The sequence below is a fragment of the Pinus tabuliformis genome, chromosome 4_1 (assembly GCF_031772625.1).
Source record: "Pinus tabuliformis cultivar Carrire ecotype Pingquan chromosome 4_1, CPIR1, whole genome shotgun sequence".
NCBI classification, from domain to species: Eukaryota; Viridiplantae; Streptophyta; class Pinopsida; order Pinales; family Pinaceae; genus Pinus; species Pinus tabuliformis.
Window position 1 is genome coordinate 184,143,581 of NC_142303.1, and position 25,019 is coordinate 184,168,599.

Here is a 25,019-nt window from a genome sequence, read left to right on the forward strand (position 1 = left end):
TTTCGTTTGTTGGAGCTCTGGAGGTGCCTCTTCTTCCTTGATTTTCACCAGCTGATTCCGGGAGATTCTGTGGACGATTTTCGGCGCCGTTTGGACCAGGTAGGAGCTAAACTTTAGCCCTTCACTTTCATGGTTTCCTTTTTCAGTTTCATGCATGTTTTTCAGAGTTTCTGGGTCCCAGGGTTTCATTAGGGCGCCCTGGCATCAGCGCAGGTTCCCCTTTCGAAATCTGCGCTGTATTTCAGGCAGCCTTGTAGAACCTCTATTCTACACCTATTTGTCTACCATTTTCCTCCATTTTTCCCTATCTTTCCTTCACTTTTGCCTCATTTTCACCATAAAACCTCTCAGATCATTACATTCAGTGTCAATAGGCATGATTTAGTAAGTCTTGCTAATGGATGACTATTTGTTTAGTTTTTGGCTTACTTGCAGGAATCCCGCAGCTATCTGATGATCCCGCAGCTATCTGAAGATCCTGCAGCCTTTTTGTTAAACACTATGATCCACGTGTCGGTTTGCTAGACGGGCCACATGGGCACTCAGGTATCAGTGTGGTCGAGGTTCCTATCCTATTGTTCCAGCCATCCACGTCATTTTCACCCATGGTCAAAGCTGGTTTAGCCACGGTCAACTCAAAGTGGTTTAACGGTGTTTGAAAGCTGTTTGGTCACGTCATCTTCAATGGTGATTTGTCCATGTTCTAAAGATGGCAGGGGACGCAATCCAACAGGGATTTATTATCCATGACGACAGGAACCACCAAACTCGTTTATGCAGCCGTGATGTGTCAAAGAGCCATTTAATACGCATGACTGTTATCGTTTTTCTGTTAACTAGCTGTACGCATAGGATAACTTAGAAACTCCTATAAATTGATGCGTCTGCGTACGCTCAAGGAACTTTTGATTAGTTATATTTTGCTGCACTTGTGTTGAATTAAGAAGCGTTTGTGAACTCTGTTTTCTAGTGCTATTCCAGCACTCTATTTTGTAAACTTTTTGCAAATGGAGGAATCAATATAGCACTGTTTTGAAGTTTCCAGATCTTTGAAGTCTTTTGTGGCTGAATGAACAGAGGGCCCCTGCTCATCTCAGCCTTTGTAAAGTATTTCATGTGCAGTATTTCATCATTTTCTTATTTGTTTCCTTAAAGCATGTATAGTTTCATTTACTTGTTTTCCTTTATTTTCAGCTGATCAGTGTTATTTCTTTGCAGGTTTCTTTTAGCCCGGGATTTATTTTTATATGTGTTGTGTTTGCTTTATAGCTAATGGTATTTGAAGTTGACAATTCAAGTGTTGCTCTTGTCTTTATAGTTAGTTTTTAATCTTATTTCTCAAAGAGCTGTTCATATACATGAATGATCTTCATCATAAGCTAATATCTTTTAGGATCAAAATATTACTAACTTGCAGCTTGTTTGGGTGCTTTTCGGACTGTTCTTAAGCTACTTTCTTTCCTTACTTTACACAGTACATGTGCTTTGAAGTATTGAGTTAGAAAGAGTAAATCATTACCACTAGTCTTTAAAGTAGAAGTTTTGATTTTAAAGTGCTTCCTAGACTATTTCCTCACTACTTTCTAATCATGCTTTCCATAGTACATATGGCTGAAGTAGAGAATTAGAAATAGCAAATTATTATTAGTAGTCTTTCAAGCATATTTTCCTCACTTTTATAATTCCACTTAAGCTACTTTCTTTCCGTGCTTTACACAGTACATGTGCTTTGAGGCATTGAGTTAGAGAGAGATAATCTTCATTCTTGGGTTTTAAAAGTGACTCTTTTTTCCTTTTATTAGCAGCAACTTGAACGGTGTCTAGTGCCATTGGTAGTGGTCATTTTCTTTCAAGTTTATTTCAAGTCATTTCAATTTCATTTATTCTTTCCAAGCATTTCTTTTCAAGCAAATAGTTAAAGATCACTCAACACACACTTCCACTCATTTAGAATTCACTTTACACACACACCATCACTCACTTGTTTATAAATTCTCATTCCATCTAGGAACATAATTAACCGCAACAACACCCCCAACGATAAGAAAAACTCTAAGAGGTTACTTAAGTACATATAGTACACCTTCACTTCATCAGCTTACGAGCCCCGGGTTGACAATAAATACTAGCAATTTAGATAACACTAAATTGACTAAACAAGCCTTAAGGCAGACTGCCTTACAGCGCAAGGGAAAGCCTCTCTGCCTGCGCTGGGCCTAGAAAAACTGACCTTGCATGTGTTTTTTGATGATTTTTTCGCCAGATTTTCATCAAAATCAGGAACTTACTCCTTCTCTTGTTTGATTGTAGGGAACTTTGGACAAAATGTCCCTTACATGGCGAGAACGAGAACATGAAGCAGAGGACATGGTTGCACTCCATGACCCAGTCACGGTGAACGTGCTTCGGAACTGTGACCTGCTGAAGTTCTTCCGTATCTCTAGCATGAGAGCACAGATTTCTTTACTGCAGTATATGCTTGATGCTTGGGATCCTGTTAACCAAGTATTCCAGATTAGGGGGAAGTCCATCCCCTTGACCATAGAGGACATGTACTTCTTGACTGGGTTGTCAAGGCGGGGTGCCCCCATTTCTTTGTCAGGTACGGTCCGTGGGACTAATTCCACCAGAGATTACATTCGTCAGTATTGCCGGGAAGGTTCACAGCCGAGCAAAGACGGCAAGATCAACATCTGTGACATCACTGACAGGTCTCTCAGGTCCATTCTGTTTACCATTGGTAGGATGGCCGGTAGCGCAACTTTACATGTTGCCAACAGATCTTATATGCAGCACGCCTTGGAGTGTCTCCAACCGAAAGTGTTTAACTGGTGTGATGCAGTACTTGTTCAGATGAAAAGTCAATTGACCAAGGTAAAGGACGGGGGGCTGAAGAACTTTGGATTTGGTTCTATTCTGACTGCCTTTGTCTTGGAGAAAATCCCATTGATGCAACCTCAGTACATCATGCTTGATTTGCCTTCTCCGACCGAGCCACACATGCAGAGGTGGGTTGACCATATGTCCCGGCATGCTGGTCAACCTCATATTACTTTCACTGAGTCCTTCTTTAGGTGGTTCGAGCGTCAGGAGATGGCCTTTTTTGAGTATCCATACGTGGGTATGGACTATCGAGGTGATCCGGACTTGGTGCTTCCGGATGGCGAGCAATGGGGCGCTATTGGTAAAATCCCTGACCATATCACTGTTTAATGTTTTTATTCATGATGTTACTGTTCAAAACTGATCAAACTCTTGGGTGCATGCAGATGTTGGTCCTGTTCGTCCAGTAGCTCATCCACGATCGCCAGTTGCTGCCCCAGCAGCAGAGCCTGCTAGGAGAGTTGTTATTCGCGACCTTGGTGATACTGAGATACTTGCAGCTATGCAGGAGCAGGTTGAGAGCCTTACTCGTGGTCTTCCGGATGTACAGATTGACGAGTTACCTTTACAGTTGCAGCGGCACACTATTGGCGTGCCTAGACGATGGACTCGTCTCTTGCGCATGATCGCACAGACCGTGACGTACTTTCATGAGCACCATTAGGCTAGGGTGCCCCCTAGCATCTTTTTGAGTTCTAGGTCATATGACCAATTTTGTTTTGATTACAGCACATTATGTACAAACTATAAACAGCTTTATATATTTTGATTTTCGTAGTTTATTTCAGTTTATTTGTGATCCACTCGCATAGCACCGATGCATCTCTTTTTATATATGTTGTAAATGTCTATATAATACATAGTTTGCTAATGAATCTGTTAATGTGTTCAAGTTTCTGGAAATATGTTGGTATTGAATTAAATCAAACTCTCTTTCCAAAATCTTAACTCTTAGAAACATTCGATAAATAGCTGGATTGCGGACTGAATATATACCAGTGAGTTGTAGTATCACAAGTTGTGAGTCTAGCCTAACAATTAGCCGGCGTATACCATGAGCGATGGTATCAGAGAGGAGTTCAATCAACGCGCTATACTCAGCGATATTGTTCGTTGACTGTCCAATACACACACCTCTGAAACTCACTAACTCGCCGCTTGGATCAAAAATGGCCCAGGCTGCGGAGGACAAATTCCGCGTACTACGACTCGCTCCGTCAGCATATCCCACATATGTCTCAGAATAATTCGACATCTGTAACAAATGAGAAGGGCGGATTACTTAACCGAAACAAACATTTTAGCGAAAACAAAATACAACAAAAGCACTCAGGTTACTATTTAGGCATAGTAACGCTTGAGGTACAACCCGTTACGGGGTTGCGCCAGTGGTATTCCGTCATAATCCATTAACTCGTAGGCTCCTTTTGCTAACACCCTTTTAACAATATAGGGACCCATCCATAAGGACTGAAATTTTCCTGCTCCTAATTTGTCGGATTCTTGGTCGTAAAGCAAAACCAAGTCACCCTCAGAGAAGATGCGAGGTTTGACATTCTTGTCGAACTGTGCTTTGACTCGTTTCTTATGGGCTTCGTTCGCCAAAGCGGCGTCACGACGGTTTTCATCCAATTGGATTAATTCCAAGAAACGAGCCTCTTCTTGTGAGGTTCCGGGGAGGAGGTCAATTGCGAGTTTAAGAGACGAAATTTCGCACTGGATCGGTAATACTGCCTCTAGGCCATACACCAATTGGAATGGTGTGAACCCAGTGGCGTTTTTTACCGAGGTTCGGTAAGCCCACAATGCTGAATATAGGAGTAGGTGCCATCTTCTTTTGTGAACCCCGATCATCCTTTGCAACATACGCTTCAGGACCTTGTTGATTGCCTCAACTTGTCCGTTGGCTTGTGGATAATATGGGGTAGAGCTGTCGTGAGATAGCCCTAGTTTGGCAGCTAATTCAACCATCATGTGATTGCGAAAATGCGATCCATGATCTGTCACTATAGCTTGCGGAACGCCGAACCTGGCGACTACATGATTGAAAAAGAAAAGGGCAGCTGTTTCACCAGTGTTATCCAATGTAGGCATCGCCTCGGCCCATTTGGTAAAATAGTCAACAACGACTATAATATACCCATGCCCCCCGGTCGAGGTGGGGTTACATTGCATGAAATCGATGCCCCACTTGGCGAAGGGCCCAACAGCAACTATCGGCTGTAAGGGTGCGGGCGGTCTCCTGGTTTTGCTATCAAAGATCTGATAGTATCCAGTGGAGTCGCCAGTTTGTTGTGGGGAAAAGTATTCGATGCGGATGACCCTATCCCTACTCTAAAGGTGACAGTCTTTAGCAACAACTGAAAGTAAAGCTTTGATGTTTTCCTTTATGAAAGTACAGAGAGAAGGAAGAAAAGATTAACCAACCTGGTGTCTTTCGCTTAGTCGATCCTTGTCCTCTCTCTTTGTCTCTTGTTCCCAGCTCTTTGCTCTCTTTGCCAGTCCAACTACACACAGATCCTGCACAAAACAAGAGAGGAAACTACAAGATACAAGTACTCATAACTGATGCATGGATTAGAGTGAATCAAATATACATGTAAATACAATACATCAATGCAATACAAGTATATAGGAGAACATGCAAAACTTTATTGATAGAAGTAACAGGGTTCTGAGAAGGTTACAACCAATGATGGCTCCAATCCAGCAGCACCTCCCCAGCAGCAAAAACTCTCCTCTTCACCTCTAGTAAAACAATCACCCAATAGCTCTAACTGTAAACCAACAGCACCTCCTTGCTTTACACAAAATTCCAGCCTCCTTAGACCTCATAGAAGAGCTCTATATATAGGAGAGAAGAAGAGAGGATGAGTCAGCTTGAGACTGACATGAAGCTGCCTTGTGTCCTCTCCCTCTTCAGTTAATCTTCAGTTCTTGAGTCCACTTGGAGATCCTTGCTTACACATGGTGATCAAGTACCTCTTACTCATCACAGGGCGAATCTCATGAACCAAGTGTCAGTTTGGAAGCTTCCTGGGCAGTTGACACCTTGCAGAATGACTGTGCCACTTGGCCAATCTCGCCCAGCGCAGGTAGCCTTCATTAGATTTGACTTCCAGCGCAGGTACGAGGAGGAGCAGTTGCATTCCAGCGCAGAAGCTCAGTGGAGCAGCTGACATGATCGAAAAATAGCCTGTTTTGAAGTGTTTTCAGGTGGAGAACTGATTGGAAGTGCTGTTGTTTGATGACCTTGTTCTTTTAGGGGTAAGAACAACATGTTTAGGGACTGAGGATCCCTGTAATTATTGACATTTCATGCTCCATGTCGCGAGGCACAAAAATGTCTATAACAAATGGCTACACTTGTGTAATGGTACGTGAAACTTTTGAAATGAGTGTGAAACATGTCTATATGATGAGAACACACCTTCATAAATATTTCCCCTTGAATTAAACCAAAACTCCCCTTTGTATGACAAGTGATAATTCCCATGCTCGAAGACGACAGTTTCTATATAAAGATAAAAGCGTGAACACAACTTGATATCCAAGAAGGGGGGTTGAAATCATCAACTGACCGATAAGTGACCAAGGAAAAATCAATCATAAGATCCACAGTAGGCTCCAAAATTTGAGTGTAGGCCAAAATTTTGGAGGGTGTTGTAGCCGCTACAACACCTTATTAAATGTCTAATTAATTGTGCCAATTGTGTTTCATTTATAGCATGGATATATAATTTTTATGCAATGATCATCATGACATGTTTTGTAAATATCTTGTCCTCTTGTTAATAGAAAATGTTGTAACAACCCTGGGCTAAAATTTCATGTAATAAAGTTAATAAAGGAAAAATAAGACCAAGGTCATAGGGCATGTATTCCAAGTTGAATGTTGGTAAAAACATCCTAGTGGGTGTTCATTTGGTTTATTATAGATAAAGAAAACTTACAAAGGAAATGGCAGAGGCCTTGGAAAGGCAAGAAGCATTAATTGGCACTTTATTTATGAAAGTAAGGGAAATTAGGAGAAAAGGAAGGTGAAAGGTCATAGGTTGCATGTGAGGAGGAAATTGAAGAAAATAGAGGCCTCATTAATAAAAATGCTTTTGAGGATCATTTCACAACTTTTATTGGTTCAACTTTTGTCAATTCAGTTTTGGAGCTCTCTCTCTATTCTCTCTACTCTCTCATACTCTTGAACACTTAGAGCATTCTTGGAGCACTCTAGCTTTGGAGAAAGGGAGGCAAAAGAAGGATAAGTAGGAAAAGGCAAGTAAAGATAAATAAAGGAATAGTTGGATCAAGCAACTACAATGGGATTACTTGTAGGTATCAAGTTTCATGTTTGATTTCCTTGCTAGTTTTGGCATGCATGGCATATGCATGTGGGTATTTGGTTCTCTTACTATCATTGGCATGGGTTTTACCAGGTGTGACAGTGATTTTAGCCTTGCTTTGCCATTTTTGGATAGCCATGGTGTGATGGAGTTCTTTCATTTGGTTGAGCTGGATTGTCGAATGGTTTTGGAACCGGGTGATGTGATCTCACGAAAATTTGCAATGGCCTAGGAATCCCTTGACTATTAATCAGGTGGGATTCACGGTAAGCCTTGGGGTGGAGAGAGAAAATTAATCAATGTCTTGGTGAATAAATCTAAAGGCATCCATGCTTGTTATGCCCAGTGATCCCTTGACCGGTAATGGCAAGTTTGCGTTAAAGCCTGCAGTGCATGTTTATTTGTTTGGGCCTAGGAATCCCTTAATCGGTAATGGCAGGATACACAATAAAGCTCAGTTGTATAGATGAGGGTTTCAAGCATAGGAATGCCTTGACTTGTAATGGCGGGATACATGGTAAATCTTGAGAAGCCTTTGTTGGTTTTTTTGTGAGTCCCGCATTCATGCTTGGGATCTGGCACATGGGTGATTGGCTGAAAGAAGGATTTGGTTCATCCCAATCTATGGTCATGTGGTATGAGGAAGTCCCTGACTTGGTGGGATTTTCATGTGTTAATAAGAACACATTTCTTCTTGTATTTCATGAACATTATGCTTGTTATTATGTGGCTTTGATGGATGGTCTATCATTGATATTATTCTGATTATATGTTGGTTATAAGCATCATTAATGATATACTTGAGTTATGGCTCTCATCATGTTTTGATTAGTAAATGAATGCTTAATGAACATATGATCTAATATATGATAATGCAATTATTGTGAGAGGGCACCAGATCTTCTTGATGAATCTCAGATAAATATGAGGTCACTATGTCCATATGTGTATTTATGACCTGTACATTACATGTTCATGGTGCGTTTGATGTAATGCATGTCATGGTTAGGATGAGTCGGGTCAGGTCTTTGTTCAAGTTCTTATTTATAGGCCTTGTCTCCTTATTTTTATTATCTCTGAGAGCTTCATTAAGTTTTGGGAAGAAGAATGGGTCCTAGCCCTGAAAAAGTGGCTCAGATCTTAGGGGCTCTAGCACAGAACTAAGTGAAAAAAGGCTATAGTCATTGGGATGCAGGCTCATGAGAGTGACTGAGGGGTCTCAATTGGTGGCTTGCCTTGTCATGGGAGTGACTACGAGCCCAAGTTAGTGAAATCTAAGTTAACTCAAGGGTTGGGCACCTGGGGTGGTTGGTTAGATCTTGGGGGTCCTGTAGCACCTGAGGGAGGTCTGTAAAGTTTTGTTTCGTCTATTTCACTTCCTCAATTGTAGTGAGGGAGTTGAATCATATCATAGTAACACTTCATCACATATTTACGTTGGTGTACCGGTAAGCTTGGGTAAATGTAGGAGGAGGGTGTTACAAATGTCAACAATCAATGGTGGTTTGAACGCCTATAGGGGCCATGATACAAGGAGTGGGGAATAGTGATGGGGCCAATAATGAAATGTTACATGTCTATTAAATCTCAAGCCAACTTTCTAAACCAATCTTGTGAATTATTCTTTATTTCTCTCCTTTTCAAAAATCCATGGAAATCATTGGATGGTTGTAAGGAGGTTGGTAGAAGTTGTCACCTCCCAAATTATGGGAGCCTGGGAGGGTATTTGAGAGATTCCTCTTAATAGTAAATGTAAGGAATGGGTTGAATACAATCATGGGGGAATGTGGAAGACCAAAATTGGCATGGAAAAAAATAAAATTTTGGATGAGTGAGGGCAACGAACATGAAGGAGGGAGAGTGGATATAGCTAAAATTTGAGCAGAGCCATTGCTAGTGAGAATGTAGTTGAAAAGCCATGGCTTGAAACCTTACTTCACATTTCAAAACTCTCTAAACTCAATTGGAACATGAAACTATAGTATAGGGCCTCATTGGATGCACATGACACATTGTAAGGATGAGTTCGTTGAGGCACCGCGAAGTGGCAAAACGGAGCTCACCCTTGTGCTGTGCAAAGTTAGTAGAAGGGGAATATGGGGATTACAAGGGCCTTGAGATCCAAATTAAAGTTTCCTTATAAGAATTCCCTTAAGAGGATATTATTTTTCCATATTTTCTAAGGGTTTTTTAGATTTTCCTTAGCGGTGGTGGTGGTGGTGGTGTGTGTGTGTGTGTGTGTGTGTGTGTGTGTGTGTGTGTGTTGGGATTTGAATGTAGGTAAGTTAACTAGGGTAAATAATTCTTTAGTTGTAATGTTGTTTGCTTCCTTGATACAAGATAAATTCCTTTTTTATTGCTGTAAGAAGAGATATGTGAAAGGAACTAAATGAAGGAGCACTCTTTGGTCATTGTGTGCATCATAGGTTGCATTTTTTTTATAGCTTGTATAATAGTAGAGATCAAGTTAGAATCCTTAATAGTTTCTTAAAGTATTTGCAGAATATTAAGTCTAGTCACCGATGTGGAAAGAATCATTAATAGAATCATGAATGTTAAGAATGCATTACATACATGGATCACGCAATGAGTTATCTATTTGACGTTAAATGATTTACAATTTACACTTGGTTGAATGAATGAATAAATGGATGAAAGAGGGAAATTATAATCATTGAATTTAGGAATTAGGTTAGTTTCCCAATCTTTTATTCCATGGAATTCATGTTTCAAGGAAATATTATATTTTTCTCTATAGTCTCATATGTTGTTGAAATATTTAACATTGGATTGAGTAGTGTGATTCTCGACTATGAAAGGTTCAAATGTTGTGATAATACAAATGTGAATGATTTCAATATGGTTGATGTATAATGATTGTTTAAGTGTTATGGGCTCTGAGATGAATATTTGAATTCTAAATGACTATAATGATTTAAATTTGGATGATGATATAATTGAGATATGAGTGAATGAGAGGATAACATTTAAAGTCCTTTTAGAGAAATATTAATATTATGTTTAATGCTTTAAAAGGTTTGTTGATAAATACTTGATTTGGTTTTGGTTTGATGATTATTGTCTAGACTTGAGAGATAGTCTAAGAGGATCTCTATTTAAAACATATATGTTGCTTTAAACAATTAATTAAGTACAAGAGGTCCCAGTGGACCCTAGCCTTTGATTATTTTGGGAAGTAATCCTATAGAACAACATAATCGCTCTGTGTTGTCTAAAAAGGAAAAGGGATCTCTCTTTGAGAGAGATACTCTTGCAACATTAAGAAAATAAGTCAATGCACATTTTTTTAATAAATATAAAAAAGTAGTAAAATTTTATGGTCCAATAACCTTGCTTACTAAACCTCCTTATGAAGGATATACAAGTCTAAGCCCTTGGAAGTATAGCCATACTTCTTGAGTGAAAACCCATAATACAATGTTGACACCTTTCTCACAGGTTTGAGCAAGTATGAAGTTTAAATGCCCATGACTCATTTTCTTTCCTAGTAGAAGCAAGAGGAGGCCTCAAAGAAGTGTTTTCCCCATACGAAAAACACAGTTTTTGTAGGAAAACTTAAAACAAATTTGGAAGTCTTTTTTTAATACAAATTTAGTTGTTTTGTGTATTACATGAAGAAAATATTCATATAATTTAACATGCATTGCATGAAGAAATACTCCTTGAAATACAATAAGGGATAAGTATTTGGGTTGAAAGTAAGGGGAACATGGAGCTATGTATCACATTGAAATTATTTGGTGTGATGCACCACACCTAAAAAAATTAAAAACATGAAATGTTGCAAAAAACCAAACATTGGAGGTATGATATGGGGTAGAAAAGGAAAAGAAGAAGGATGGAAGGAGGAGAGGAAGGGAAAAAGAAAGGACAAGAAAATAAGAAGAAAGAAAGGGAAATAAAAAGAAAAAGGAAGGAAGGAGAAGAAGAAGAAGGAAGGAAATAAAGCAAGAGGAGGAGGAGAAGGAAAGATGTTTGTCACATGAAAGAACAATTGGTGTGATGTGACATATCACACCATTAAAAAATATGGTGTGATTTGTCACTAGACAGAAAGATTTCTTATGATATGAAAAGAGAGAAATGATTCCTTTATTATGAGGAGGAAAAATTTCTCCAATGCAATACATTGTGGCATAAAAATTTATGGTGCAAAATGCCTCACTAGATAAAATGTTCAAGGATGTGATACACCATAATAGAGATAGTTTTTAGGATGAGATAAACCAAAGAGAGGAGAATTTCTTTGACAAATGTGAAACCTAGTGACCGTCTATACACTTGATGATGTGTAATTGTAAAATGCCATGGTAGCCAACATGTGTGGTGCCATATAGGAGGTAATGTTAGGTAGGCATAGGGACATATCAAGTAAAGAATCCGAAAGAACCTTAAAAGGCCATATCTTCTTGCTATCTAAGCAAGAGAACAATTTTTGGAAGGCACTGATGGATGGATTGCATCCATTTAATAAGTGGCTTTAGATTCATGTGAAGAAAGATGATTAAGAGGAAAATTTTGATTATCCAACCATCCTAATAGAGTTTAGGGGTTGGGTATGTAAAACATGCCAAAAACTCAATTAAATCCTTATTACAAAGTTTACAATGAGATTTTTCCTGGCGAGGATCCAATTTCGATCAATGTCCCTTTTTGAGATGAATGCATCTCTTTTGGTTAGGTACAATCAAACTCTCATGATTTCTTTTAACGACCAATTATGTTTGATAATTCTCACTATATATCTTCATTCGAGAAAAATTGGTAAAAGGAAGAGATGTTGCCCAATGTCTTATACTTCTTTATAAGTGCATACAATAATGCAACCACTTGTGTGTGGATGTAGGACCAGTGCAACCACAACAAGGTAAAAATGTTTGTCCACATGTTGAGATTGCACAAAAATGAATAACGAAGTGTGGTCTGTATCATGAATTATTTAACGATGTAATTGAAATCCTCTCTTTTTCCATTCTCAATTCATATGTTTCTTACTTTTTCAATAAATCCCAAGTAATAGTGCCTACTTAATCTTCTATGCCATAATAATATCATTTCCTAAAGGAATCAAAGAATAGGTTAAATCCAAGTGTTGAAATAACATCGACATATTTGTTGTGCATGTAAATTTAAAATTGACTAGTTACCACTACAAGAATGAAAGACATTGACATATGACTAGTCACGACATTCCATATTTAAAATTGGCAAGTTAACACATAAGAAGAAATAGCTCCACGATGTTTCGAGTGGCCTTTCCATTTGAAACTAATGGGTTGATAAGAAAACAAAAATCAACATTGATGCATAAAAGACAATGCCTAGAACATGGAATGATTTCAAGACATAATAAAACAAATGGGCAGAAACAAGAAATTATGGGTTGATAATACAACAAAAAATAGCATTAATGCATAAGAACAATGCCTAGAACATGGAATGATTTTAAGACATAAGAAAACAAATGGGTAGAAACAAGAAATAACACTAACATGTTAAAAATAACATTGAAAATTACAAGATCAATCACATTTAAAATTCAATTAAGTTCAAGGGATGAAATAATTCCATATATTTTATATGGAGTTCTAAGTTAAAATTTAATAATTTAAGATACCACATGTAAAATATTATAAGAAGTATAAGAGTTTTGCTTTTTCCAAATTCTTTTAACTGATGCCAACTTCATACATGAGCTTTGTTTTTTTTCTTGGATTGTATAATAAGCTCCATTTCAAAATCAAGATGACTTAGTTTTCCTTCTTCAAGAGTATCAAGACTCTTAAAGGGAATAACAACTTCAACTTGTTTTTACATAGAAATAGCTCTATTTGACATCCATTTCACCCTTAATACAACATCTTCGGTTTATATACCAAACAACAACTTGTCCCCATTATCGTCAATCCTCTTGAATCTCAACATTTGCTCCAATTTAAGTTGCATTTTTTATGTGGTGTCTTTGACTTATGCTAGTAATATTTCATTCATGTTAGATTTTATGACTTGGACATTGAACCAACTAGCTTGCAACAACATCATTGATTATATTTTTACAAAGTCATACCAAGAAACATCCATTCTCACTTATAATTTCATGAATATAATAGATGATCCATCAATTTCCTTCCATTTGATCATGTTTGAAAACCTCTATAACTCCTAGACCTACTCCACATACAATGCATTTGATTCATCATTCTAATACAATCATTTCCTTATACAAATCTACCTCTTTAATTAACTATTAAAGATAAGTTACATTACAACTACATTGTCAAAATATAGAATGAAATTAATAAATTACATTATAACTACCATGTCAATTTTCTTCAAATTTGTTAGTCATCTCATTTACAAAAGGTTAATGCCCAAATCTATCTATGAAACACCACTATAAATTTGAATTATAACATACATCAAAGGCATCATAGCACACGCAGACACACACACACACACACACACACACACACACACACACACACACATATATTTCTTGGAAAATGTATATGAGGTTTATTCTCGAAAATTAGATGATTAAAATACACTATTTTAACACATAAAATTTATAAAGTTAAATTAAATTATTGAACTCCTTGAAAACCTATACTTTTTCCCATAGTATTCTTTTTTAATATAGCCTATTTAAAGGCATAAAATTCCAATAATTTTCTTAATAAAAATAATTAGTGTCTTGGAGATTCCTGTAATGATTTTCTTTATTTTCTTTAAAATCCTATAGTTTTTTTTTTTTTTTTTCTCGGTAAAAGACTATCTATTATATTATATGGTATTTACATGTGAACTGTACATACTGAGAGACAGGACCAGGGCCAACTATGGCGCCTGGGATAGCTTGTTCTGACATGAAATATTCCCTCGCAGGGGCTTCTACTTGACTCGCCAAACATACTGACACAAAGGACCAAAAGAACATGACTGTAGGCTAACATAGAGCAGCAAAGAGTTAGACCGTGACTACATGTCCCTCGCAGGGGCTTCCCTTCATCAAACTTGCAACGAGACTTGTCCCAGCGAGAGAAAGACAATTACATAACAAAACAACGAGAGAAAGACAGTAGCATGACAAAATGAAGAACTGCAGATGGACATAAACAGTAGTAGACATAGTAATAAACAGTATGCAGATACCCGCTGAAGCTATTGGATAAAACCGATGCCGATGTAAAAATGCGTACTCCGGAGATCGCGTCTGGGGCTTAGTCCTCGGGCTCTGCCTCGTAGATGTAGCTCCATCCTTGACCTTCCGGCATCCCATCCCACAACTCCATTGGATGCTTAGCAACGTTCGGGGCAGCCTGTTCCAGAGGGATGGGGGGGGATTGTTGTATTTCTTTACCTGAGGTGCTCGCTTCAATAGGTAACTGCAGCACTGGACCCTCCACCCCCTTGCCTTCTTGCTGTAGCTCTGCTTTCTCAGGCTGCTTCCCTCCGTCACTCCCTTCAGGAGCTTTGGTGAAGAGCACCGAGATATGGGCATTGATGCCCGCATTCTCCCTCGAACCACCCAAGGAGAAGACAACAGAGCCAAATGCTGGCAGCCCTGACTCTCCCTCACTCGAGCTTCCAACTTCCAAGAATTGCCCAACCTGGACTGGTGTTGCTTTCGCCCTCCGATGGCAGTAGCAACAGCAACAATGATGATGCTCCTCTGCTGCTGGGCGTCGTGAAGACGTTCCTCTCCCTGGACCTCTCCTGCTCGTCTGCCGCTCTCGAATCTTGACCATGGTGCCCCTACCGCGTTCTTCTTGTTCCCAGACCACTGTCGAATAGATGAGGACCCCGCAGAACCCGGTGAGGGAGCACTGTAACTGAATTGTAACAGTGGAACAATCACCAAGTGGATTTTGCCACCGTCCTCGCTCAGGAGACCACAGACCACGAATTTGGCAAGACTCTGCCCCAGACCAGTCTCAAAGTGACCTTCTTGCTTCGAATTTATCCTGGTTGTGCTCGGCGTGCTTTTCCCTCTCGATACATACCCCTGAGTGGCAGCTACAGAGTGCTGAGACTGCCCTGCAAGGTGGTTGATCGTCCACCCAATCCGGTTCCTTCTGAATCTGCAGCATTCCCTGCTCATCATTCTTATGAAATTGTAATGCGCTGGCTTCCCTTTGAAGAGACGCTGCAGGACCTCGAAACAAGCCCGCCTTAACTCCTCTCTGACCCTCCATCGTATCACCCTGCTCGGCATTGAATGCCAAGAGCTTGGGCATTCAGACCTTAATTCCCGACGGCGAATTTCCATTAATCTTCAATGCTGGCACGGGGCGGCACATGCTGGGCATGTGGCTCGTCCCTCTGTGACATGCCCTCACCCGCATCCGGGGTTTAAAATCCTATAGTTGATTTGGTCTACATTATTGTTTTTTTGTAAGCATATCTTCACATGTCCAATATATCACCCTATAGTTGATTTGGTCTACATTATTTTTTTTTGTAAGCACATCTTCATCGTGTCCAATATATCACCCTGATAGGGGTGAGGAATTGAACCAGTGACTTCACATCAAGGAGGGCGGGGAATTGAACCATTTACTTCACATCAAGGAGTGCCTTAACAAAGCACATGATCACGTCTATGAGGACGGGGAATTGAACCATCAACTTCACATCAAGGAGTGCCTTAACAAACACCCGACCACCATCTATCCAAGACCCCGTAGATCATTTGATCTACATTATAAAATTATTATAAAAAATTTTAATTTCAAAATAATATTATTTATTTATTTATTCCCACTCTATTATATTTGTTTAGTTTATTATATCAATATTTTATAACAAACCCTAACATTTTTCTGTAAAGATGCTAAGATCCCCAGAATTATGATATTTAGTATTTAAACATAAAATTAAAAAATCATCCAAAAAAATGGAAAAGTATACCTATATGCTTATTTTATAGTGCAAAATCTCCTTAAATATCTTATCAAACAAACTTGATCCATGTAAATGGAAACCTTTTTGAAGTGAATAAAAAACCATGCACCATATTAACCCAGATTCCTAAAACTCTTACGAAATTCTTTCCATTCACTGATATTATTTCACAAGCGGCCCTCTACGAACATTTGCATTGTAACAAGTTGCCCTCTATCTATAAACATTTGCATTGTAAGGTTAGGAGGATAATTAATCACGATTAGTTGAATAAAAAATTTGTAAAAAAAATAAAAATGTTTTAGTTATTATAATGTAAGGAAGATAATTAATCACGAATTGTTGAATCAAAATTCTGTAAAAAAATTGTTTTAGTTATTGTAAGGTGAGGAGGATAATTAATCACCATTTGTTAAATCAAAACTTTGTCAAAAAAATTGTTTTATTTTGAGATGAATTTTTAAAGTGATTACATTGAGTGTAGTATAATATGGACTAAATATTGTAATGTTAAAGAAATGTCACTCTATTATATGGAAATGTTAGTTAATAAAAAGATTTAAATGTGATTGAAATAGGTTGGTTGTACACTCGTTAGATTATAGAGTAAGGTTTTTGGCATATTTAAAGGTAGTGTGAATATTCTTTTTATTAATACTATTATTATCATCCAATAGATTAAGGTTTTTGGCATATCTAGAGGTAATGTGTATATTCTTCTTACTAGTGTTATTACTATCATTATTACATGTTATTACTATCACTATCACAGGCCATACATTAGACAAAGAATACAGGTTGAAAGGTTTTATTTGTTTTGTATATATACTTTACATAAAGTTGCATTGAATCTTATAATCCGTATGCTGTTTTTTCTAATAGAGGTGAAAATAATTATTTTTCACTAATTTTTGTAGTAATGCTATTTATATAGTTTTTTTTTTTTAAATCTGTAAAATAGAAAAAAGTATATTAAGTAGAAGCATACTAATTCAAAGTACAAGCACTTAAACTTTTTTTTGAAATACACTTAAAGTGTATATACATAATGTAATTTTGAATCATTTTATACATAAATAAAAAAATAGAGTTTTTTTCTTTATGGTTTTTTTCAGAACTAAAAAGCATCATTGTATTATATTGAGAATATATAAAGGTTCCACATAGTACAAAAAAAAGCTATCAAAAGCTGAAGGATCTTTTTCTTTATAGTTAATAATAAGAAAAATCAAATCTATTGAGGTGTAAATCTCTTTCCCTCTTTTAAAATGAAAAAGATTTGATTCCTCCCAACATTTACAAATTTAAAATTAAAATCGGTGAAAAGAAATCAAATCTATTAAAATACAAATCTCTTTTAAAATGAAAAGAGATTTGATTCCTTTTCATACTTGCAAATTTAAAAATAAAATCCATAAAAATATATCAACTTACGACAAAGACATCATCGTGAGCATCGAAGTATGTCCGCGGACGACAATTACAAGATGACAAGATGTGACTGTCTTCTGTCTTCTTTTTCCAGGAAAATGAAACCACTTTCTTTACAACTTGCCCGGGTAGATATCTGGTGGCAAGCTTCGTAGGTATCTGGGCGGTGGCATTATTAAAAAACTATTTAATTATTTAAAAATGACCCCCCCAACTTGGACTAAATGCTTTATATTTAATCAATGCGTCATACCTGGTAGTGGGAAGAAGTTGCCTAAGAAAACAAATGAGGAGAAATTGCCCGGAACTTCTGCTAAATGCTTACGTTTGATCAATGCGTCACATCCAAGACTCGAAAAAGTAGTGGCCCCCGTTCAGACTAATGTATTATTACTTCCTTCCTTCCATCCATTAAACGAAAAAAGGGTATTAATAGTAAGAGAAAAGGCCTCTTCTTCAAGAAAATAAGAAGTACAGAATTCAACCAGATCTCAGTGCTGAATTTTTCAATAAATTGGCTGAATATTGAGAGCGATTAAGGCGCATAATACTGGTTAAGTGAGACCATAAAGGCGAGGAGGACGACAACAATATTGAGGTTAAGTGTGCATTTCCCGGCTCTGCAACGCACTTTCAATCTTTACTTCTTTGTTATTCATTTCTATATCCAATGGCTTCCTCCTCAACATCCACCTTCACCTCAGATACCGTCAACAACAACGACTATGTGTTTGATGCTTTCATCAATCACAGGGGCCCGGATGTCAAGAAAACCTTGGCCTCCGATCTCTACCATCGCCTTTGCAAAGATGACTTGAGGGTATTTTTAGATGAGAAGGAATTGCGCGAGGGAGATCCTATAAACCCTCAACTTGAAAGCGTCGTTAGAACATCCTCAGTGAATATAGCGATTTTTTCGGAAAATTATGCGTATTCAAAATGGTGCCTCGATGAGCTGCTAATTATGGTAGACTCTATGTCAAAGTACAAGTCCACCATCATCCCAGTCTTCTTTGGTGTCACGCCTGCACAGGTTCGGTGGGCGCAGGGAGTCTACGCTCAAGCCCTAAACAAACCTGAACATCGACACGATTCCGACATTATTGAAAAATGGAGGAATGCTCTGTTTACAGTTGCAAATATAAAAGGTTTTGACCGAGCGACATACAACAGGTGAGAAAACCACCCCTCCATATAAATTTGAGCTTTTAATTGATAGATAGGTAGCACTATATGTACCCATTTCTACATGCTGACTTTTCAGCCTTAATATCTGTTTCCATTTCTGTTTTAAAAGAGAAGGAAAGAGATGAAGATGAATTTCGTTTGCGTGGTAGCAATAAGCACTCATAAAAAAATTCAATAAAATCTCTTTGGAAAAATAATGAACAAATAAACAAATATCCTGGAGCAAAAGCAAATTAAATTCATAAAAATTTCATAGTTAAATGTGATTAAAACTTCCGATGCATGCATATAGGCAGCTTTATTTGTTTCTAATTATGATTAATGATAAAGATGAAACCAAATCTGGATTAAATATCACTCAAAATAAATTCGTCTTTCTTGTCTATTATTCTTTTGAGATCTGTAGTTCTGCCCTTGTACTTCATAGCGAGTGTCTGATGTTCAACCACTGTTCATGTTTGGTTTCTTTCACTGTTCTAGTATGGAGCAGTTCCTAGAAGAAGTGGTGGCAGGAGTGCTGAAAAATGTGAAAAGAAAACTGTATGTGTCAGAATATCCACAAGGCTTGGAGGGAAAATTAGAAAACTTTGAAACCACAATGTCATTGCAGCAGGAAGATAGGAAGGTTAGAGTTATAGGAATTGTGGGCCTTGGAGGGGTTGGCAAAACCACCCTAGCAAAAGAGTTCTTTAACAATCAGAAATCAAAATACAAGCGATGTTGCTTTTTATTTGATATCAGAGACAATACTTTAACTACCTTGCAGAGCTACCTTTTAAAGGACTTAACTCAAAAGGAAATGAAAATACGCAGCACTGATGAAGGCAAAGCAGAGCTCCGAGAGTATCTTCCATCTTCTGATTGTCTCATTATTTTAGATGATGTGGACCATGTTAAGCAGTTGGAGGCATTACTTTTACCAGCGAAAGATCGCCTTAAAACCAATAGCTTAATTTTAGTGACATCACGCAATGAGGATGTTCTCATAAGATCACAGATTCCAGAGACGTCGATTTACAGGCTACAAGGTCTCGAACCAGAGCATTCCCGAGAGCTCTTTTGCTGGCATGCATTTGGCAAGCCTCATCCTGCTGTCGGATTTGACAAGGCGGTTGAAAAGTTTTTGGGTGCCTGCCTTGGATTGCCGTTATCTATTAAAGTATTTGGGTCGCTTCTCTGTGGAATAAATGATTTAAATCATTGGGAAGCACAATTTCGCAAAATCTCCAACATGCTTCCTGATGATATACAAGGCAGGCTAAGAATTAGCTACGACGGTCTCGATGAGGAGGAGAAAAAGATATTCTTAGACATTGCCTGCTTCTTCAGAGGAGAAGACAGAGACAGAGTCATTAGAATTTGGAATGGATCTCGCTGGGAAGGGTCGCTGGGTCTTTGGAAGCTGGAAAAGAGATGCTTGGTGGAAGTGGACAGTGAAAACCGTCTGAGAATGCATGACCATGTCAGAGACATGGGCAGATATCTGGCAGAGAAGGAACCTCCTGATGGTGAGCTTCGGCTTTGGAACCCAACTGATAACCTTTTTCATAAGCTTTCCCGCCAATTACCTGTAAGTATTTTGAAGTGTTTTCGACAGATTTCCAATTAGCGTCTTGTTATCACAATTGTGTCTGGTTAGTTTTGAATTCTTAAAACTTTGCAAGAATGAATCTTGTTTCTAACAGCTCTGATTAAACAATTCAGGTGCGTGGAATTAGACTGGTAGATGGAAATGAGGTTGAACAATCTTTCGAAACCCTTGCGGAGCCTGCTCGCACTCGTTTATTGAGTAATATGAACAGGTTGCAGTTACTTAAGGTTGGAAGTTATTTTCCTACATGGCTATTGAATGTTTGCCACCATTTACCAAACCTAATATATTTAGACTGGCTGAACTGTCCCGAGTCCTCCTTCCCTTCCTGGATTGGAACAAAGAATTTAAGAGTTTTACATACAGAGGGAATATTTTTGAAAACACTCTGGCAACACGAATCTCAGGTATTCTTTTTAAATTTCTATTTTTTGTTTTTTCTTCAAATTGTAAAAATTTACTGCATTTAAGAATTGTCTTCCTCTAACACACTGCCTGTGACATTTACAGTCTTAGACGTACTTTAATAATGTATGTGAACAATGCAGGCACCTCTGCAGCTGAGGGAATTGTGGATTCAGGCTCCCCTTTTAAATGTTCCAGATTTCATTGGGAACCTGCAGCATCTCGAAATATTTGTAGTGTCCGGCAGTTGTCATCTTGAAAGTTTGCCAGATTCGGTTGGGAACCTAGCAGGCCTCCAACGTCTCGACTTGAGCTCGTGCGACGCTCTGCAGACGCTTCCGGACTCGGTTGGGAACCTAGCAGGCCTCACACATCTCAACTTGTCCTGGTGCCCACTCTGCAGACGCTTCCGGACTCGGTTGGGAACCTAGCAGGCCTCCAACATCTCGACTTGAGCTCGTGCCGCGCTCTGCAGAGGCTTCCGGACTCGGTTGGGAACCTAGCAAGCCTCGACTTGAGCTTGTGCCACGCTATGCAGACGCTTCCGGACTCCGTTGGGAACCTAGCAGGCCTCCAACATCTCAACATCTCCACTTGAGCGGGTGCGGCGCTCTGCAGACGCTTCGGGACTCGGTTGGGAACCTAGCAGGCCTCCAACATTTCGACTTGAGCGGCTGCGGCGCTCTGCAGACGCTTCCGGACTCGGTTGGGAACCTAGCAGGCCTCCAACATCTCGACTTGAGCGAGTTCTGGGCTCTGCAGACGCTTCCGGACTCGGTTGGGAACCTAGCAGGCCTCCAACATCTCGACTTGAGCTGGTGCGACGCTCTGCAGACGCTTCCTGACTCGGTTGGGAACCTAGCAGGCCTCCAACATCTCGACTTGAGCGGGTGCGACGCTCTGCAGACGCTTCCGGACTCGGTTGGGAACCTAGCAGGCCTCCAACATCTCAACTTGTCCAGGTGCTTCGCTGTGCAGAGGCTTCCAGTCTCGGTAGTAGAGCAGCTGCGCCGACTCCTAGAGAACACTTTATAGAACACTTTATTGAAGGAGAAGAAGACTCTAGTGAAGGAGAAGACTCTTATGAAGAAAGAAGGACACAAGCGAGTGGTGAATTATAACAACACTTTCAAAATGACAATAGTGGTCTGGTGGATACAGTGCAGTGTATATTGGTCAAGGTTTATTATCGAGGAAGAATTATGTATTTGGAGAACTAAACTTTTTAAGAAGGTTTAAAGATATGAAGTGATATTATAAAATTTCTTTCAATGAGTTTTATATTAAATTGATGTAAATTCATCTAACACAAATTTATTGAGATTTTTACATTAAATTTATTAAAGATTATTATCGAGGAAGAATTATGTATTTGGAGAACTAAACTTTTTAAGAAGCTTTAAAGATATGAAGTGATATTATAAAATTTTTGGAGAACTAAACTTTTTAAGAAGCTTTAAAGATATGAAGTGATATTATAAAATTTCTTTCAATGAGTTTTATGTTAAATTGATGTAAATTCATTTAACAAATTTTTTTTTTACATTTTTATTTTAAATATATGTAAATTTATTTAATAGAATTTTATGTTAAAATTTATTAAAAATAGACAGGAAGAAATTAAATAACTTTTAACTCTGGGGAAGTGTTTAAAATATTATTTTTAATGTAAGATTAAAATATTTTTTATATGTTTGATTTTTTTTTTTTTTTTATAAATAAATTTAATTATTATTTTATGAATAAATTTAATTTAAAAAATTTACATAAAATTTATTAAAATTATATATTTACTAAATTAATTTAAAAACAAAAACTATTTAAAAATTACTAAATTAATTTAAAAACAAAACTATTTAAAAATTATATAAAAGCAATGAAATTCTATTATATTAAAATATAAAAAAAACTTAATAATTTAAAATTCCCAATCTTTAAAATTTTTAATTATACACCTACTAAAATATTCTAAAAAAATAATAAAATTCTATTATATTAAAATATTAAAAAAACTTAATTTAAAATTCTCAAAATTCTTAATCATATTCGAAGTGATTATCATTTTTCTATTTTCTTTTACTTTATATTCTATACATTTATATATAACATCTCTAGCTTACATAAATCAATATACTTCTAAGGATTTACAACCCTCATCTACATACAAATAACCCTTAATCAACTAAATAATAATATTGCTACAAAGTAACCCTTCATTGCTTGCTTGTTATTTATACCTATTTTTCTAAATAAAGATAAACAAATTAGAGAGTGGGTATGCAAAATACTAAGGAAACTTTTAACTTTTATTTTATATGCAATTTCTCACAAGTGGGAGTCATATCTTTGATAGTTATTGAGAGTTGAATATTCTATATAAATTCAAGTATTTTCAAATTTAAATTTATAAAAATATTGATGACAATAAATTTAATTAAATTTTAGTTTTTATATAATTGAAATCTGTTTTTATATAAATATGTAGAGAAACAAATTCATAAAATATTATATATAAATTATTATTTATTCTTAAAATATTTAATAAAAATAGATTATATAATAAAATGATTATATTTAATTTCTCAATATATTTTTCATTTTGTAAATTTAATCTAATTAATTTTTAAAACTAAATTAATCATATATATATATACGGGGTTAAAAATTGTGTTTATGTTGCATCTAGGGTTCTTTTTGTTGTCATGCTATTTTAGTCTAGTGAAGTTGTGAGTTGTGTTTGTAAATTATTAATTTCTTAATCCGATTTTCATGAATGGATCTTTGAGCAATTTTGTCAACATCAAACTCCCATATATTATTGTGTGTTTACTTATGCCTTTCATTTCTCTAGGCTTGCAATTCATATTTGTTGAGTTTTTTTTGTTGGTGTGTTGTTAAACAATCTCAATGGTTGGGCTTTCCACATCAAATGTGAAAGTCCTTGGTTCAACAAGTGAGAAGAAATGCAAAATTGTCAAAAGGGTGAGTTTCAACTCCACTCTAGATATGGAACACTCTATGGAAAAATCAAACATCAAAAATTCGATGGAGAGAGGATTAATTAATGATTTCACTAGCCTTTGGTCTAGCCCCAATATTGTTCAAGAATGGACCCCTAAGAATTGCATCAATCAAAACTTTATTTCTATTATTACTGCAAAAAAAGCATTTTTATATATTTTTTTATCTATAAAATGCAGTGGATATTCCATTGGATAGTTTGTCTCAACATATTTGATAAAATATATTAAAATTTGAAAATCTATACTATGAGGGTTTATTTTTCTTATATTTCTAAATTTATTAATTTAATAAATCTAGAACAACGAAAAATATGGAAAATAGAGGACAATGAAAAGTAAACATCAACAAACCACAATGAACATAAGATATGCTTTGGGAAATCCTTTTAGGAGAAAAATTAGTTGGAAGGTGAGGTTGCTTTGCTCTCTCTTCCTCTAAGTGGAAGTCGTGCAAATACAAAGTAGTGAGACCTATGGCCCGTGGGTTGCTACAAAACAAAACCCTATGTTATGCTCTCTCTCTTTATCCACTCTTAGCAACTCTTTTCAGCTATGGAACATAATGCACTTGAATAGAATGGAACCATGTTTCCTCCTAGTGGCATGGTTATAACATAGCTTGGTAGCCAACTAGTGGTTAAGTTTAACTCCTTTGAACTCTTAAGTAAAGTTACAATATCAACCCTTCTAGAGTCCTCTTCATCATGTTCACGTGTCTAGTGCCTTTTCTATGAATAATAGGGCCCGGTGTGGCATCCTCTCGAATTATGGTGGTTCATCACAATAGGTGAATTTTGGGAGGCATAACTCTTGCATGAAAACTCTAATTAACGACTTTTGTAGATAGTTGGAAAGTCCTATGTTGTATGATAACACTAATGGATGGAGTGCTTAAGGGGAAAAGTTTTACTCCCCAAAAAACATCATTAAAGGCCTCACACTGGCCCTAGAAGGTTCAAGGCCCCAATTCTCCAAATTGGGTCTTATTGCTAAAATTGCTCAGGTAAGTTGATTTCTCTAATTTTCCACTCTATAAGCATTGAGATGGATAAAAACCAATGTAACGATTCAATCCATGTCGATTTTTATTTGAAAATATAGAATAAAGGGACTTGATCTTTAGAACTCGTTCCTATTCTATGCGTTGCAGGGGAATAGGGGAATGTATTCGATCCCTCTACAGCAGTGATAACCTCAGCACCAGTTTGGGTAAGATTGCCAAGCCTACCCTTG

General features: G+C 37.2%; 1 protein-coding gene across 1 annotated transcript; it reads left to right on the forward strand.

The window, feature by feature from the left end:
• Nucleotides 1-18,020: 18,020 nt before the first annotated feature.
• Nucleotides 18,021-21,333, forward strand: LOC149174821 (disease resistance protein Roq1-like). Its single transcript, XM_089419422.1, has 4 exons — nucleotides 18,021-18,752; nucleotides 19,248-20,337; nucleotides 20,472-20,765; nucleotides 20,907-21,333. The coding sequence occupies exons 1-4, from the start codon at nucleotides 18,250-18,252 to the stop codon at nucleotides 21,192-21,194; spliced, it is 2,175 nt and encodes a 724-aa protein (XP_089275548.1). The 5' UTR covers nucleotides 18,021-18,249; the 3' UTR covers nucleotides 21,195-21,333.
• The last annotated feature ends 3,686 nt before the right edge of the window (nucleotides 21,334-25,019 follow it).